The sequence below is a fragment of the Boeremia exigua genome (assembly GCF_020726555.1).
Source record: "Boeremia exigua strain MPI-SDFR-AT-0100 chromosome Unknown C7974scaffold_4, whole genome shotgun sequence".
NCBI lineage: Eukaryota > Fungi > Ascomycota > Dothideomycetes > Pleosporales > Didymellaceae > Boeremia > Boeremia exigua.
In genome coordinates, this window is record NW_025763521.1 from 2,046,800 (window position 1) to 2,061,948 (window position 15,149).

At 54.0% G+C, this 15,149-nt stretch overlaps 5 protein-coding genes across 5 annotated transcripts; 3 read left to right on the forward strand and 2 right to left on the reverse strand.

Moving 5' to 3' along the window:
• The first annotated feature begins 482 nt into the window (after positions 1-482).
• Positions 483-1,200, forward strand: C7974DRAFT_155448 (uncharacterized protein). The gene has a single exon (XM_046135852.1). The coding sequence runs from the start codon at positions 657-659 to the stop codon at positions 1,056-1,058; it is 402 nt and encodes a 133-aa protein (XP_045999381.1). The 5' UTR covers positions 483-656; the 3' UTR covers positions 1,059-1,200.
• Positions 1,201-1,304: 104 nt separating this feature from the next.
• On the forward strand, positions 1,305-2,061 carry C7974DRAFT_155450 (uncharacterized protein). The gene is made up of 2 exons (XM_046135853.1): positions 1,305-1,527; positions 1,574-2,061. Exon 2 carries the CDS (start codon positions 1,604-1,606, stop codon positions 1,913-1,915), a length of 312 nt encoding a protein of 103 aa, XP_045999382.1. The 5' UTR covers positions 1,305-1,527; positions 1,574-1,603; the 3' UTR covers positions 1,916-2,061.
• On the forward strand, positions 2,062-4,214 carry C7974DRAFT_155451 (4-coumarate-CoA ligase-like protein). Its single transcript, XM_046135854.1, has 4 exons — positions 2,062-2,300; positions 2,351-2,488; positions 2,541-3,656; positions 3,713-4,214. The coding sequence occupies exons 1-4, from the start codon at positions 2,208-2,210 to the stop codon at positions 4,067-4,069; spliced, it is 1,704 nt and encodes a 567-aa protein (XP_045999383.1). The 5' UTR covers positions 2,062-2,207; the 3' UTR covers positions 4,070-4,214.
• Positions 4,215-4,358: 144 nt separating this feature from the next.
• Positions 4,359-8,500, reverse strand: C7974DRAFT_411607 (uncharacterized protein; the record flags this gene model as incomplete). Its single annotated transcript, XM_046143580.1, has 4 exons — positions 4,359-7,742; positions 7,790-7,947; positions 8,000-8,377; positions 8,482-8,500. 4 exons carry the CDS (start codon positions 8,498-8,500, stop codon positions 4,359-4,361), a joined length of 3,939 nt encoding a protein of 1,312 aa, XP_045999384.1.
• Positions 8,501-9,824: 1,324 nt separating this feature from the next.
• On the reverse strand, positions 9,825-14,766 carry C7974DRAFT_390984 (uncharacterized protein). Its single transcript, XM_046141528.1, has 2 exons — positions 12,391-14,766; positions 9,825-12,345 (listed from the first exon to the last, which is right to left on the reverse strand). Exons 1-2 carry the CDS (start codon positions 14,698-14,700, stop codon positions 10,078-10,080), a joined length of 4,578 nt encoding a protein of 1,525 aa, XP_045999385.1. The 5' UTR covers positions 14,701-14,766; the 3' UTR covers positions 9,825-10,077.
• Positions 14,767-15,149: the final 383 nt, after the last annotated feature.

Here is a 15,149-nt window from a genome sequence, read left to right on the forward strand (position 1 = left end):
CACGCATCCTGCACAGTGCACCAAAGAATCCCACTGACTTGGAACTTGGCAAGCACTTACATTACTCACCACCTTCAATTTACCAACATCGCCAATCGCGACGGGACTGTTCTGAGCCAACGAGATCAACGGAAAAGGATCCAGTACAATACTCAACAGGCATTGCATGGACTACTATCAGTGCTCAACTGAAGCGCTGCGTCAGGAACTGCAGCGCCGTTCCTTCACTTCGTGTGGTAGCCACGATCAGCTCAGCGAGCGTCTTCAATCAGATGACGATGAGCAAGGCTCCGAGGCGACGACGATAATGACTGAAACCCTCATGACAATTGCGCGACCCGAAGTCAATTCAACCCGGACAGGGGAGTTCGGGCAGACATTTTCAGCCGACGAGCTGGTGAACCAAGGTTCATTTGACAAATGATTCCAACACAGCTACTGACCACAATGCAGACATCGTGTATTGGAACTTGAACACCTTCTTTCCGACCCTCCAGCTCTTTTTCGAATCCGGATTTTCATGTACGATCGATGGTGGTCAGTTACCAGGCGCCATTGTTGGTCTTGACTCAAGACTTCGATTTCGTCTGACAGACTGCGCGCATGAAGAACAAGGCCGTTTCACCAAAGGCATAGTACCAGAAAAGTTTGCACGTATGACTGCCAGCATTAAGATACTAGAAGCTACGGTTGCTCAGCGTACAAGCACCGGGGTGCGGCCCACAATCTCTGCAGCCCAGTCATGTAGGTCGAAGGTCCAGGGCCTCAATATCGTACGCGAATCTCATACAGTAATCGGACTACGACTAAGCGGCATGAACGAGATGGGGTACGTTTGGGCGAAGGTCGAAACACCACTGAGAACGGCTGAGGGGCGTATTTGGGGAAATGTGAGACTTGCTGGGCTGAGGAATGACATCCCAGCTCCTTTCCTGGGACTTGCAGCCGATTGCCCAGCAGCGGAAGGCAAGCTGAAGGTAGTGGAGAAGGGTAGCATAATCGAGCTGCCATCAACGACTTTGGGAGGTCGAGACAATTCCGGGCGAGTTTGGATATGAGCGACTGACCACGTCTCCGGCTTGGATATCTTCACGTATCATGTAGATTTGTCATGTCTAAAGATAACTCGACGTTGTCTGTCAATGTCAGCAAGTATCTACAGTAAGATGCACTGATACGAGCGTCGTATCTCGATTTGACAGTTTCTCTATCAATGATCACATCAGATAAGCTGAGCTCAAGGGTGTGACGACGTGGTGGGCTTTAAACCGTATGCAAAGCCACGCTCAATGTTGTCAGCTGGGAAGGCCACCGCGTATTGATTGGCCACCAGACGTTACTACATTTGTCAGGTACTGGTCCCAAACGATTGGCATCCGGAGGCTGCGGGTGTAAGGACGTTTGTATGAAGTGGGGTATGGCACCGAGACTGCCCAGACCGACATAAAGGTACCCACTCCCCGCCTCAGCTCACTTCGATTCTGCAATTCCACTCCAGCTCAATTCTATCGCACAACACACTCCTCGGTCAGTATAATTTTGTTATCTTTTTGCTTCTACTTACCGCTCAAAGATATCCACCCAACAGTCTCGAATCTTCAAAATGTCTGGCGCACTAGCAATCGTCCTCTACCCTCGCAAGGATGGCGCGACATTCGACCTCGACTACTACCACGCAACGCACATGCCGCTTGCCAAGGAGACATGGACGAAGCACGGCCTGAAGAGCTTCACCGTTGTTCAGCTCAGCCCAGAGAACCAGTACAGCATAGCCGCGACCCTGAACTTCGAAAGTCAGGAGGCGCTCGGCAAGGCGTTGGCAGACCCTGCCACGAAGGCGGTTATGGACGACGTTCCCAACTTCAGCAGCGAGAAGCCTGTCATTGTTGCTGGCAACATCACCCTTCAGGGCTAGATGCGGATTGTGTAAGGAGATGACGAGGCTCAAGTAGGCTGTATGGAGCTCTGGCAGAATGGAGGGGTAGCTCTTGTTTCGATGCAGGGCCCCGCACTAGAGCAGCATCGCCGAGGTACCTCCTCGCACTTCACATTGCAATGCATGACAATTACCCACGATTCATCGATCCAATTGACTTTCAGTCTGAAGCACGAAACACAATGCAGTCTTCTCCTCGCCGCTCAAGACATTCCCGCAATCTAGACCGGCTGCACCTGCCCTTTCTTTAGAAGCTCTCACATAAGCCGCGATGCCCTTCCTGGCTGAAGAGCACATCGACATACCCACTACTGATCTGCTGTCATGGATGTTTGATAAGCAGACTTACGATGCAGACAAAGCTGTGCGTTCATGAAAGCAGTAATGTAGTATAACACGGACTGACCATCAAAGATCTACGTCGATGCAGCAGAGCCAGAACGATCTATCTCCTCCAAACAGGCAAGAAGCGTAACAAAGAAGCTATGTGCTGGTTTCAAGTCAATTGGGCTGAAGGAGGGCGATTGCGTTTGCATGCTGTCCTTCAATGATGTGAGCTCTCCTGTCTGGCCCTCGAACCTCCTATGCTTGCTGACATTATCAGATATACTACTCGATGGCCTTCCTAGGCATTCTATCTTTCGGTGGCATCTTTGCCGGCGTCAACCCGTCACACACTACATACGAGCTCGCACATGCCTTTCAGACCGCCGAGATTAAAGCACTCATCGTCGAACCTGAGCTTCTCCCAAATGCTTTGAAAGCAGCTGCGCAAGTTGGCATTCCAATGACCAATATTTTCGTATTCGATCATCACACGTCGATTGCTCAGCCCTGGGTTGACAGTGAAGTCTGGGGCGAAGGACTTGGAGGCGAGGAACGATGGGGTGGAGCCAAAAGCTGGAGATACCTCATGGGCCACGGAGAGAGCGACTGGATAAAATGGGACAACGAAGCGCGAAGCAAGTCAACTACAGCTGCAAGATTGTTCAGCAGCGGTACGACCGGTCTTCCCAAAGCCGTCGAGATGACCCATCATAACTTCATTGCCCAACACACCATGGTCCTTGAGCACAAACCTCGCGACTACGAAGTAATCCGCCTACTATGCACCCCCATGTTCCACGTCTCCAACGTCCCACGCGCTCATACATCACCCCTCCGCGGCGGCCTGCGCACCTATGTAATGCGCCGCTTCGAACTACACTCCTGGCTGCAGAACATCGAGCGCTTCAGCATCACAGAGGCAAACATGGTGCCCCCGATGGTAATCCAGGTCATAAACTCCCCGCTCACATCACAGTATTCCCTCAAATCAATCCGCAACTCCTGGGTCGGCGCCGCCCCGCTCGCCGCAGAACCCCAAGCCCGCTACAAAGCCCTACTGCGCCCCGACACCCCCTTCAACCAGGTCTGGGGCATGAGCGAAACGAGCTGCATAGCGACTATGCTGCACTACCCTGAGCACGACCCGACGGGCTCCGTGGGTCGTTTTCTACCCAACATGGACGCCAAGCTCGTCGACGACGACGGCCGCGACATCACCGCCTTCGATGTGCGCGGCGAGCTGTGCGCGCGCGGCCCGCTGATCGTCAAGGGCTACTACAACAACGCACGCGCGAACGCGGAGAGCTGGGACGCGGACGGGTATTTCCACACGGGTGATGTTGCGGTACGGCGCCGCGAGAACGGGCTGTGGTACATCGTTGACCGCAAGAAGGTATGTATGCAGTGAGACGTAGCAAGAGAGTGGAGAAGTGCTGACGTGCAACACAGGAGCTCATCAAGGTCCGGGGTTTCCAGGTCGCGCCTGCAGAGCTCGAGGGCGTGCTGCTCTCGCACCCGGACGTCAGCGATACAGCTGTGATCGGGGTCGCCGCGGGCGGCGTAAACGCGGTAGCGAATGCGGGAGAGGACGTGAGCGAGATGCCACGGGCGTACATTGTGCTGAAGCACGGGAGCCGGATGGGCGAGATGGAAGTGCAGAGCTATATGAAGGAGCGCTTAGCTGGATACAAGCAGCTGGTCGGAGGAGTGCGCTTCGTGGAGGCAATACCCAAAAACGCCTCTGGCAAGATACTGAAGAAAGATCTGAAGGAAATCGCTAACAGAGAGATGAATGCCAGGCTGTAGACTACATTGCAGACGGCAAGGATGTCCAGTGGAGAACAGAGGTATGTGCATATACATTACTAATATCATCTAATCACAACGCTATTGGGATGTATATATACCAAACACGCGCTTTTGCAGAATGCGATTTCAAGTAGTGCTCCTATCCAATGCACCGACTATGTAGTTTTCTCGCCCCAAAATATATAAACGGAAAATATCTGTAGAACCCAATATATACTAAAATGTTGTAGAACGCTCCTGTAAGCAAGAAAACGTATAGCTGTACGATCTTGCTGTTCCAAGCTCTTCAATGTCTGTGCTGCTGCTGACCATATGGCCTCGTAGGTGGGTACTGGTTCTGGTTTTGCTGCTGCTGTGGTGGGAAGTACTGGCCTTGCATAGATTGAGCGGGTGTTTGAATCCAGCCGCCTGGCACTTGCATTTGAGGTGTCATTGGCTGCTGATTAAAGTACCCTTGCTGAGCGTACATTTGAGCCTGGCCAGGTGTGGAGAAGGCCATGCCGGGCATGCCGGTCGGAGTACCGAGACCCTGGGGTGTGCCCATCATGCTTGGTGCGTAGTTGCTCTGTGCATACATGCTTTGTTGTGCCATGGCCATCTGCTGATTCATGTTCTGCATCTCCATCATTTGGCGCTGGCGGGCTTCCATCTGTCGTTGCTGTTCCTGCATCTGGCGGGCTTCCATTTGCCGTTGCTGTTCCTGCATCTGGCGCTGGTTTTGTTGCATCATCCGCTTATCGATCTCAGCTTGCATAGCAGCAGAGTGACGATTCTGCTGCTTTGCGGCGGCTTTCTCCTTCTCACGGAAATCGATGTAACCTGTCAGCCCGTGTGAAGGCTGCTCCTGTGATTTTTTATTGGAGTTGGTCGACATGTCCAGCATGGGTGTTCCAGTCATACGAGCCACTTGCTCCTGCTCTCGAGCAGACAATGTGGTAGGCTTCGAATCAAGTAGAAGCTCCGCACCTCGGGAAGGTGGCCTGCTGAGCGTGAGTCTACTATTCGGTCGCGCAGCAGGCGAAGGTGGACCTTCTGGTGTACGCTGCAGATGAGCCCAGTCACCAGATCGTGTTCGGTTCATGGGTGGTGGTGTTTGCATCGTGTAGTTCATCAGGGCAGGAGATTGTTGCGCGGCGCGATGCAGTACCCACTCCTCTGCGTCGAGCTTGTGTGCGCTTGATTTGCGTGGAGACGCCATAGCAGGCTGCCATGCAACTTGCCGTGTGTCGAAGTCGTTAGGAGATGCTGAAGTGCTGCGTATGTGTAGTGCAGCATTAGGCGTGGTTCGTCCAGACGAGATATACGAGTTGCGATTATGCATTTCATTGGGTGAAGACGCGAGGTTCTCCTTCGAGCGTGAGAATTCATGGCCTATCGTGACCTGCCCTCCTGTCATTGTTCCGCCTGTACCTGGGCGCTTGTCGTTGAAACCAAGCGCATATGTTGGGCCAAAGTCGATTGAAGGCACATCGGCCGAAGGCTGGACCCTGGGGTCCAAAGTTGGGTGCGTTGCTCCCGAAGATGTATCCATCTGAGACGCGAGACCTGGGTCGCCAATTGTCTTCAAGACACCACTGCGAGGTCGGTCCTCTCTCCTCGCAGGCAGTTTCCGTACTACAACCTCCTCGCTATGCGTACTAGCATAGTCCGGAGTCGACGTTGACACAGCATCGTCATCGTAGCGGCTGCTCGATTTGCTCTGCTGCCTGAATAGTGAGGTTTCTGTCTGATTCAGGGCATCAAGTGCTTCAGGATCAATTACATCCTGTCGTAAACTACCGAGACTTGAGCTAGTGGTCGAGTGCTGCGAGGAGGAGAGGGACCGACCTGGAACTGGTTTACGGTGGATGGGGCCACCGCTGCTACCAGAATGCGGGCGGTGGGGGAGTTCCTGTCTCGTCTGAGACTGTAAGGGCACGCCATGCTCTGGCACTGGAGGTCCTACAGGTTCATACCCCGGCGGTGGCTGCACAAATTCAGCGTGTTCAACGTATGGTGACGCAGGGATTGTAGGCATCCTGTTTTGCGAGCGACCTTCGCGGGTCACAGGGCGTTGGGGGTTTTGCAGATGCATCTGCTGCCCGCGCTCCGCACCATACTCCCCGCTCCTTCTGCTGTGCAGACTCTCCTGGCTTTTCCAGGCAGCTGCCGCACCAGCTACCGCGATACCTGCTGACGAAGGGGCATTCGTAGCATCGACCATCTGATTGAGTGTAGCATTGTCGACGTGTGGGTTTGGTTTTATAGTAGACCCTGGCACTGCAGGCCGGACAGGCGGCTTCTGGTTTGAGGCATGCGCAAATGAAGGTGGGTGGTCTACAGGGCCAACCGGAGGCGCAGAAGCAGCGACTGGAAGTTCAGGCAAATTCACAGGCTCGTGGCCAGGAGATTCATCGGTGTCGGAACCCTCCAACTGTTGAGCCGACCCGTTCTGGGGAGTCCCGTTGTATACACCTCCATGTTGTGGGGGAGTGGGTGGTCTATCGTTGTCATCCATGCTGTGCTGCTGCGCCTGGCCTGAGCGAATCTTCTGTAGGTTGTGCACATTCTCGGATACCGATCGCTGATGACGTGGAGACGCAAAGAGAGCACTTGGTGGTGCCGAATCCACGCGACGGGGTCCTTGTTGTTCAAAGTTGGTTTCCCTCGTGGGCGAAGGTTGCCGAGTAGAGGGCTGTGAACGAATCGAGCCTCCGTCCTGGAATCTAAGGTTCCGTGTCGAGGGGGTGAACCCAGCTCGACTTACCGTATTCCTGCGGCCTCCAGGCACTGGACCACTGTCAGAGTCTGACACTGCGCTCATACGTGTAGACGTTAAATCTTTCAGCTGCTTCCTCCACTGCCTCTCAGACCAGGTCTGGCTACCATCTCTATTGATTAAGCCAGTAACGTCCCAAAGTTCGAGATACCCATATCGCCTATCATTAGGCATTGCGAACATAAGACCTCGGCTATCCAAGACATCTGCAACAAGCTTTTTCGGTCGTCCATAAAGATGGAAGGTATCGAATATTGGGAAGAGGAATTGCAGCATGATCTCAAAGCCTGTGATGGCGGGTCGCGACTCGGGCATGACGAAAACAAAGCCTTCCGTAGTACTCTCTGGCTGAGAGTGCACAGTGATCTTTGCCTCAATCTTGACCAAGGTCGATGAATCGATGAGAGGTTTGGACTGGGGGTAGATGGCGTAGCATGCAAACGCATCCTTGACTGTGGCGATTGGCTTGGTCTTTTTGGTTATCTTTTTCGTCTCGTAAAACTTGATGTCGCCCTTCAGCACGGTTTGCTTCTCATACGGATTCTTCTTGCTCTTCTGGTCCTTCTGCAATTTGGCGTACTCTTTCTGGTCTGGCGGATTGACGACGCACCAGCAGCGGCGCCAAGGAGTACCGGCACCGAAGCGCACGCGAACCCAGTCCTCATAACGGGCGTTTTCTCGGGATAAAATCATGCGAATGTTGTTCAGTGACTTGCCTTTGCCAGCAATCAAAGAGCCCGTGTATGCCTCCTGCAGCGTCGCGTGCTCGTACATGGCGAGTCGAATGGCAGCAGTCCATTGCGTCAGGGCGTGGTACGAGTCGAAGTGGAGAAGATATTTGTTTTTTGCGGCTGTTGATACGCTGAGGATGTGGTCGAGCTTCTTGCCGTCCTTCAGGGTCATGGCGGGAATCTGGTGGGTGTCAGTGGATGTCGGTTGTGTCGTCGCGGGAAACACACCATGTGGATTGCGGCATCAGTGAGATTGATGAAAGTGGGAATCACTTCGCGATCGCCGCCAACCAGATCCAGCTCGCTCGCATCCCACAGGGACATGATGGTGCCCACGAGCTGGACAAAGTACTCCTGCCATTTTCTGTCCGGGGCCGGGCGGCCGCCTGCATATCCGTCAGTATCACAGCAACGGATCTCCGGGCACTTTGGACGTACGGGTGTCTGTGTCGTGGAACTTGAGGAAATAGCCCTCCTGGTACAGCTTGTTCGAGTGGCTGTTCAGGAACGTAAAGATGCGCTGCAGCTCGGGCAGCGTATCGTGGCTGACCTCCATGACGGGCGGCTGGTACGTCTGTATCATGGACATAGGGCGTGAAGAGCGGCCCGTGTCGGTGCGCTGGCGCTGCTGCAGGGCCGGGCTGGGCGAGGCGCGGCCGCTATCGAGGTCATGCAGTGCGGGCGACTCTGCGTGCGGGTTTGCGGACGAGGGCAGCTTCGAGGGCGAATGGGTGGTGGGCGACGCTGGGCCGGGCGAGGTCGTGGCCGACTTGGACTGATGTGCGGAGCCACCCCATTGTGACATGAACGAGAGGACTGTGAGGGAGCGAACGGAGCGCAGCATTAGTGAAGTGCTCTCCTATCAACACGGCTGCCTCGTTAAGCAGCACGGCGTAGGGGTGCTGGGCGCAGCTATTTACCTCTTTTGGGGCGAGCCATGATGGGCGCGCTTTCCTACTGAGCCTGGACGCTCCTCCTCACTACGCAGCACTACAAACACCAGGAAGCGCAGGCAATCTCGCTGCGCGTGGTCGCCGCCGCTGGGTCAGCCGCGCAAGCCACGGATGCACCGGCTCGAGGCAAGGGCACGGAGAGGGAGCGCGGGAGCTAGATGCGTGCACCGGTTGCGAGTCTATGTAACGAGTGACAACAGACACAAGGGTCCCGTGGAGCAAGGAGATTAGAAACGTTCAGTACCTTCGAGCAGGCAAAGGCGCGCGGGCGTGGCCGTAGTTAGGGCGGCGAGTGCAGTACGTATTGTATATGCGGGCCACCGCGGTAGAGCGCAGCAATAATTCTCGGCGCAACGGCAGGGGTGCAGCAAAGATGACGACAAGGGGATCGCCGCAGCCGTGATGTGCTGTGATCTTAAGGCCGACGCAGATGTCACTCGATTCAACCGCGCCAGAGCAGGGAGACAGGAGGTAGTCGACGACGCGCGCTGTGGCTGGCACCGCTGCGAACGTCGGAGCGCCAATATATATGGGGGCTGTCGCTCCACGCTCGCGCCTCAGACTGGCAGCGAGCTTCCGTTTGTCGACGTAATGCAGTCTGTGCCTTTGGCGCCTGCTTACTGGCTCGTCGTATTTCATCGCACCGGTACCTGAGTGCCATGCTGCTCAATCAAACCGGATTCGTACGCCCGCCGACGGCTCCCCGGCACTACGCTCTCTGCTTTTGGCCGACCATGATGATATTGTGAAGGCGGAGTCCTTGGCAATGTCCTGTGGCTGTTGGCAGCGGCGGGGAAAGAACATGGAATGCTGACTGCGAGCAAACAGTACAATGCGAGGTGACAGGAACAGCTGCTCCACTTTCTGGACGAACGGCCGCTGCGTAAATGCTATGCCGCCACGACGGTGTTTCCAATTACCCTCTGTTCAATGTCGCCGTGTTGCTGCACCTCGTACCGACTAAGAGAGAGTGCATTGCCTCTGCCGTGTTGCGCGGCCTGCAGCAGCTTACTTATTGCTAAGACTTAGTCATCTTTGCAGCATCTTGCCAGCCAAGGGTCTTCCCCAGGCCGAAAAGAGCACAAGACGACGTTTATGATCAAAGGCCGCAAGCAGAGTAACAAAGGGTCCGCAGATCGACCGGCTTGGAAAACGCGATGGCACGATGACACGTGATACGTCATGTCGGAGACGAGTCCGCGCCTTTCGCTGTGCACAGGGGCTGGCACAATGTTAAATTTGACATCTTTGACAACATGGGCTTTTCTGATTCGTCAATCGCTTTTCATGAAGGGCCGTGCCAAGCGCAAATGCATGTATAGTCTAATTTGACCGATTCCGCTGAACATTCGTTGCCATTGCTATCAATATTTCATTCTCAAGGTGATTGACTGTGGGTATATCCTTCCACTGGGCCCACCCAAAACGCCGTCGCTGAATGCTAACAATCCGATAAGTACCCATTTTGCAGACTGATTGAGTCTCATACCATTAACTCCAGAAAAAATGCGTACAACCAGCACAGTGAGTCCCCCACCTCAGACATTGTGCATATGAATTAACTTATGAACGGGGCAGCTTGAACCTGGGAACCTTCATTCTCACGATCAATTTGCCACCAGACCTTTCGATCCTCACCAAACCAGTGTTACCGTTTCCATTGACGAGCCCATTAGGTTCGACGCTTTGCCGCTTGAAGGGTCTGTCCTCACTGTTCCCGGCCAACTTTCTCTTCTTATTGTTCCCATTCTTGAATTGTGCAAGCACCTCAGAAGGCAATCTGAGCTTGACGATTTTGCTGCGCTTCGCTTTTGGCTGGCTTTGCTTAGATGGTCCAGGCGTCGGTCGTGGGGCGGGAGTTGAGGTTGCAGATCTTGACGGGGGGGCTGGGGCTGCATTGGTTCGAGGTGGCGGGACACTGGGTCGAGACGGTGCCGGCGTCGACGCCCGAGAATTAGGTGCGGAAGACCCTGGCACGGTCTTGGTCTTGATCTTAATCTTAGGGCCTAACGTGGGGATCGGGGAGTGAATGGGCGATGGGGCCGAGATAACCTTTGGAATATTGACTGGCGCAGGTTTTGGACGAGGTGCTGCGGGTGCTGAAACTGGCACTGGCACTGGCACTGCTGCTGGTGTTGGTGTTGGCGCAGCAGTTGGCAGTGGAGCAGATATCTTTACGACAGAAGCCTGCGTCAAATCCTTCTTCGGCAGTGACACAGGAAGCGGGTTCGAAGGTTTCGGTGGTAGTGTAGGTGATTCCTGCTTGACCGCCGCCGACTGCAGTGTGGGTGATGCTTTGCGCGAAGGTGGTGCCGACATTGGCGCAGGGGATGCGTGCTTGACAGATGGGGAGAAAGCAGGCTTCGCTTTCGACAGAGCTGAAGGCGGCGGAGAAGACGCGTTCCCAGAGGTGCTCGATTTGCTGAACTTGAGTGATAGCTTGGGCTTTGGTGGTGCAACAATATTCGGTGCCGCAGCGCTTGATGCCACGATAGCTGCCGGTAGCGGCTGGACACATGCTTCTCGACGTAGCTCCACTGGCGCGGGTATTGGCAGTGGTATCGGTATCGGCGCTGACACTGGCGCTGCCGCGGGTACAAATGCAGGTGCAGGTGGTACCTCTTTAGGTAGGGGATGCAATGGCTTCGTACGATACCTCTCGGTCTGTAGGAACTGCAATTTTGCTTGGCCGAGATGCTTGACTTTCCAGTAACGTGGAAAGCGAAGCTTGACGGGTAGGGCATTCTTCCTGCGGTCTCGGAAGATCATATCACAGAAATCCAGGAGGTGTGTCATATCGCCAAGAGACAGAGTCCTCGAATTGAGGGCCTCTTCCAATACTAGTCGCAGTGTTTGGTTGTTAACCAGATCCTGCTTCAGTCCGTTGAGTGCTCCTGCTAGCGATTGGCGTGCGAGGCTCGAAGCACGGGCAGAATTGTCCGCTTCCTGATCGATGACAAGGCCACTTGTAACCTCTTGGGATCTGCTTGGCGTGAAGCTTTCTCCTGTCGCAATCTGCCCAATGGCAACATCGAAGATAAGGAGGAGCTGCTTTCTGAAGTAGGGTGAAGGATCTGATCGAACTTCATGCATCAGAAACCTTAGCATGCTGTCCTTTCGGATCATACTTAATCGGACAATACATTCCCAGGCTTTCAATCGTACATTGTCCGCATTGCCGAGCTGGGCGTACTGTGAAAACTCCGAAGGTTTAAACGGCATGACTCGATTGATCACCAGCTTCAGCGTGCATTCGAGACCGGTGGTTGTATAAATATTTTGGAAGGTTGGAATCCACTCGTCCAGCCGTTGATGACGAGTTAGCTCCTCAATGGCCTTCTTAGTAAAGTCAAATTCTTCCGCTTGCGCGCGAAAGTCGAATTCGGTCGTGACACCAGATGGAACGCTGATGAGGCACTCAGCTAGACACCTCATCAGTGTCGAGATGTAATGGTCATCACTGTAATCGTTCCCGCGGTTGTCATTGTATCGCATGAGATCGAGTAGAAAACGTTTCGCCTCCATGGGAGCTTTGCCGTCTTCGCCTTTGATTCTTGCAATTGCTTTGGGAATGGCGCATTGAATGAGGTACAGGCTTCGATCGGAGAAATCGTTGGATCTTGTCATCGGCGATCCTGGCAAACAAAACAGATCCTGGAAAGCTTTTTTTAGATGGAAGAGACCGATCCAGTCCAGACTCTGTTTCGCACTCTGGGCCAGAACATCAGCAGCCATGGTCCGTATACCGTGAAAGTATCGAGTGTCCATGAGCGTCTTGACGAGAAACGTCGATATAAGTTTATCTTCCTTCGTAGCCAGGAATTGAATGGACTAGATTGTCAGCCAACCCAGTGACAGGGGCACGATCACGCTTACCTCAGCCTGTGCAACAACGTCCTTATCTTGCTGCAACTGCGAGATGTACATATAGCTCGGCATTACAACCTTGGCCTTGCAGATCCACTCGAAATCTGCGTCAATGCGGATCCATTCATATGCTTCGCCCTCCTGTTGACGTTCGACTTCAGGAGACCAGTCGCCGAGTTTCCACTCCTGCTGTTCTTCAGGTGATGCGAACACGTCACCCAGCATGTAGAATGTGACATCCTCTTGTGCATCACCGGACGCGTCTAAGCCTGCCGCGGCCGCCAGTCGCTCTTTGTTGAGCCGGTTCCTCTTCAGACGCTTATACTTGGTGTTGTACGGGATTTCAACTTTGACTTTTGATGCGTTGATCTCGACAATGTGCTCATAAGGCGTGCCGTCAGCTTCGTGTATACGAATGGTCATGGGGCCAAGAAACACCGGCCAGTTCTGTGTTGGCGCCAAGTTGTGCATGCTTTCTTTGGTCTTTCGCACAAATTCGTCAGGAGAAAGTGTGCTTCCAAGCGCCAGGACATTCTGTTCTTGTTGGATAGTGAGCACTACAACCTGTTTCTTCTTGTTGAACTGTTGTTCACAGGTGAAGGTAGGAAACCCGGAACCCTCGATCCATTGTTTGAAAAATGTCTCAAGCTTTTGGTGGCCGACTTTCTCACATATGTCGAGGAAGTCATCGGTGGCAATTGCGCCGTTATCGTACTTGCCCTGTCGAGCATTGAACAGCATGCGGTACAGACACCTGTCAACACCATTCTTGCCACTCTGCTTGACGAGACGGTTGTGGAGAACCGAGAGAACGAGCAAGGCTTTGATTTCCATGAAGTCTTGTTCAGCAGGATGCAATTGCAGAAGTGGTCCAAGCTCGATCAGACTCGGCCGCTCATGATCCATTGCAACGATCTTGTCCACCATCTGCTTCTGTCGGAAACGCCAATCGTTGCGGCCAAACAGGTCTCGAAGATATAGCTCAGCCATGAACCATGAGCCACCGATGATTATCCAGTAATCGTAAGGGGAATAAGCTACAACGTCGACTCCGATCCACTGGCTGGCCACTGCGTGCACCAAAACACGTGTTGTATGTTCAAGTGGTTCCCAGACGGTTTCTGGGAAAAGCAGACGCGTGCTGCAGATGGAGAACGAGGCGGTGTGAGCAGCGTCGCAGTCCAAATCGTCCACAAAGGCCAATTTGTAGGCATTGCCAAACGCATAACTTTGAAAGCGCTCCGTAAAGCTATCGAGAGCGCGTGCGAGCATCATGGCACTATTCCGGACTTCATCCTCTTTTCCTGGTAGGCAGAAGGCATGCACCTTCACTGCATTTGATCCGAGGCGTTCGTCATCGGCAGTGTCGCGATACTCTGAAAGATCGACATGTTCGAAGGGACCTATGACGAAACCGATATGCTGTGGCAGAACCGGAGTATCGCAGGTGAAGCTTGCTGTTTTGCGAGACGCATCTGCGTGGTCCGCAATATCGTCGGTCAGAGCGCCTGAACAGATGACTTGCATTTCCATGGCTCTTTCCTCGGCAGACCAATCGCCAAGTTCATCGTCAATATCCGTCATAACGCTGTCTGCCTTATCAACCCCGCTTGCCAGAACCTGTCCATCTCCACCTGTCAGTGCTGGCGCTTTTGCTTTGCTGAGCGCATCGCCGAGTGTCCGCGGATACCGAATAGCAACATCGAAGAGGCATTTGCGTGTACCGTCGTCTATGCAAGGAAATAGACACGATGCCGTTCCCGGGAATGGAGAGTTCCGGGTGAAAGCATGAGGGTAACGTGCGTCTCCGTCCTCAACCCCAACAAATTGGAAGGCGTCGCGAAAGTCGTCCAGCACATAATCGATCTCAAGCCTCAGCGGCGCGTAGAAGACACCCTGAGCACTCTCCAGTTCGCCCACCTCTTCCGGTCGCACTTCCCGTATCTTGATCCTGTCGGGAACAAAGACGACCAACTCATCTGCTGGAGACTTCGGGTCCAAGTGGCGTGCTATCCGATCTTTCGCAAAGTGATACTGCTCCAGGCCCGTGCCAGGGTACAGAGTGAGGCGCTCGTGTAGGTTCGAGTAGCTGTAGCTTGCCGTCTGGCCGTCGATCCGGATGCGCGTTGGCTTGAGCTGCCGAGAGTTGAGGACGATCTCGCGAAAATGGCCCTTCTTGGGCTGAATGTCGAGAACTGTTTTGCCTACGACACGGCGCGGGCAAAAGCTAATGTCCAGCTCCAGCGACTGCTTCAGCACCGTGAACGTGTCGCCCGTCGAGGCATCGTCCGGAATCTCGGCCGTCTCGGTGGGCGCCATGGTGGGCGACGCAGGCGATCCTGCTCCCAAGAATGCGCGGTCGTGTGAGCTTTTCGAGGGCGACGGTGGTTGCTGGGTGCAGCTCGCCGGCAGGCGCGTTGTTCGGCCGCGATTGACGCTCGGGCCTCCGCGGGAGTTTTAGCGTGGCTGCCACTTCACCTGGCACCCGACGTCATTCTCACTTAGTTGCGCAACCAGCTCTGTATTCTGCGGAAGATCTCGAGGGACACATCATCCGGCAGACTTGTATAGTTGGTCCGAAGACCTTGTTGTCTTTCCAGCATCGACGTGTGGAAGAAGCGCAGCATCTCGTACGGTTGCATGCATGAGTAGCAAGCCAGTCAGCGTCCAATCTTATGAATGCCGTATACTTGACTCATGAGCAAACTTGAACCAATTCCGATAGCTCCAAGGTCACTATTGAAGCTGCGTTTAGTCGAAAAATGATC

Bases quoted from the DNA above. Each gene is read 5' to 3' on its own strand.
- C7974DRAFT_155448 (XM_046135852.1), top strand. From the start codon at position 657: ATGACTGCCAGCATTAAGATACTAGAAGCTACGGTTGCTCAGCGTACA.
- C7974DRAFT_155450 (XM_046135853.1), top strand. From the start codon at position 1,604: ATGTCTGGCGCACTAGCAATCGTCCTCTACCCTCGCAAGGATGGCGCG.
- C7974DRAFT_155451 (XM_046135854.1), top strand. From the start codon at position 2,208: ATGCCCTTCCTGGCTGAAGAGCACATCGACATACCCACTACTGATCTG. The intron at 2,301-2,350 runs GTGCGTTCATGA...TGACCATCAAAG, and splicing joins CTTACGATGCAGACAAAGCT to ATCTACGTCGATGCAGCAGA. The intron at 2,489-2,540 runs GTGAGCTCTCCT...TGACATTATCAG, and splicing joins GCATGCTGTCCTTCAATGAT to ATATACTACTCGATGGCCTT.
- C7974DRAFT_390984 (XM_046141528.1), bottom strand. From the start codon at position 14,700: ATGGCGCCCACCGAGACGGCCGAGATTCCGGACGATGCCTCGACGGGC. The intron at 12,346-12,390 runs GTAAGCGTGATC...CTGACAATCTAG, and splicing joins ACGTTGTTGCACAGGCTGAG to TCCATTCAATTCCTGGCTAC.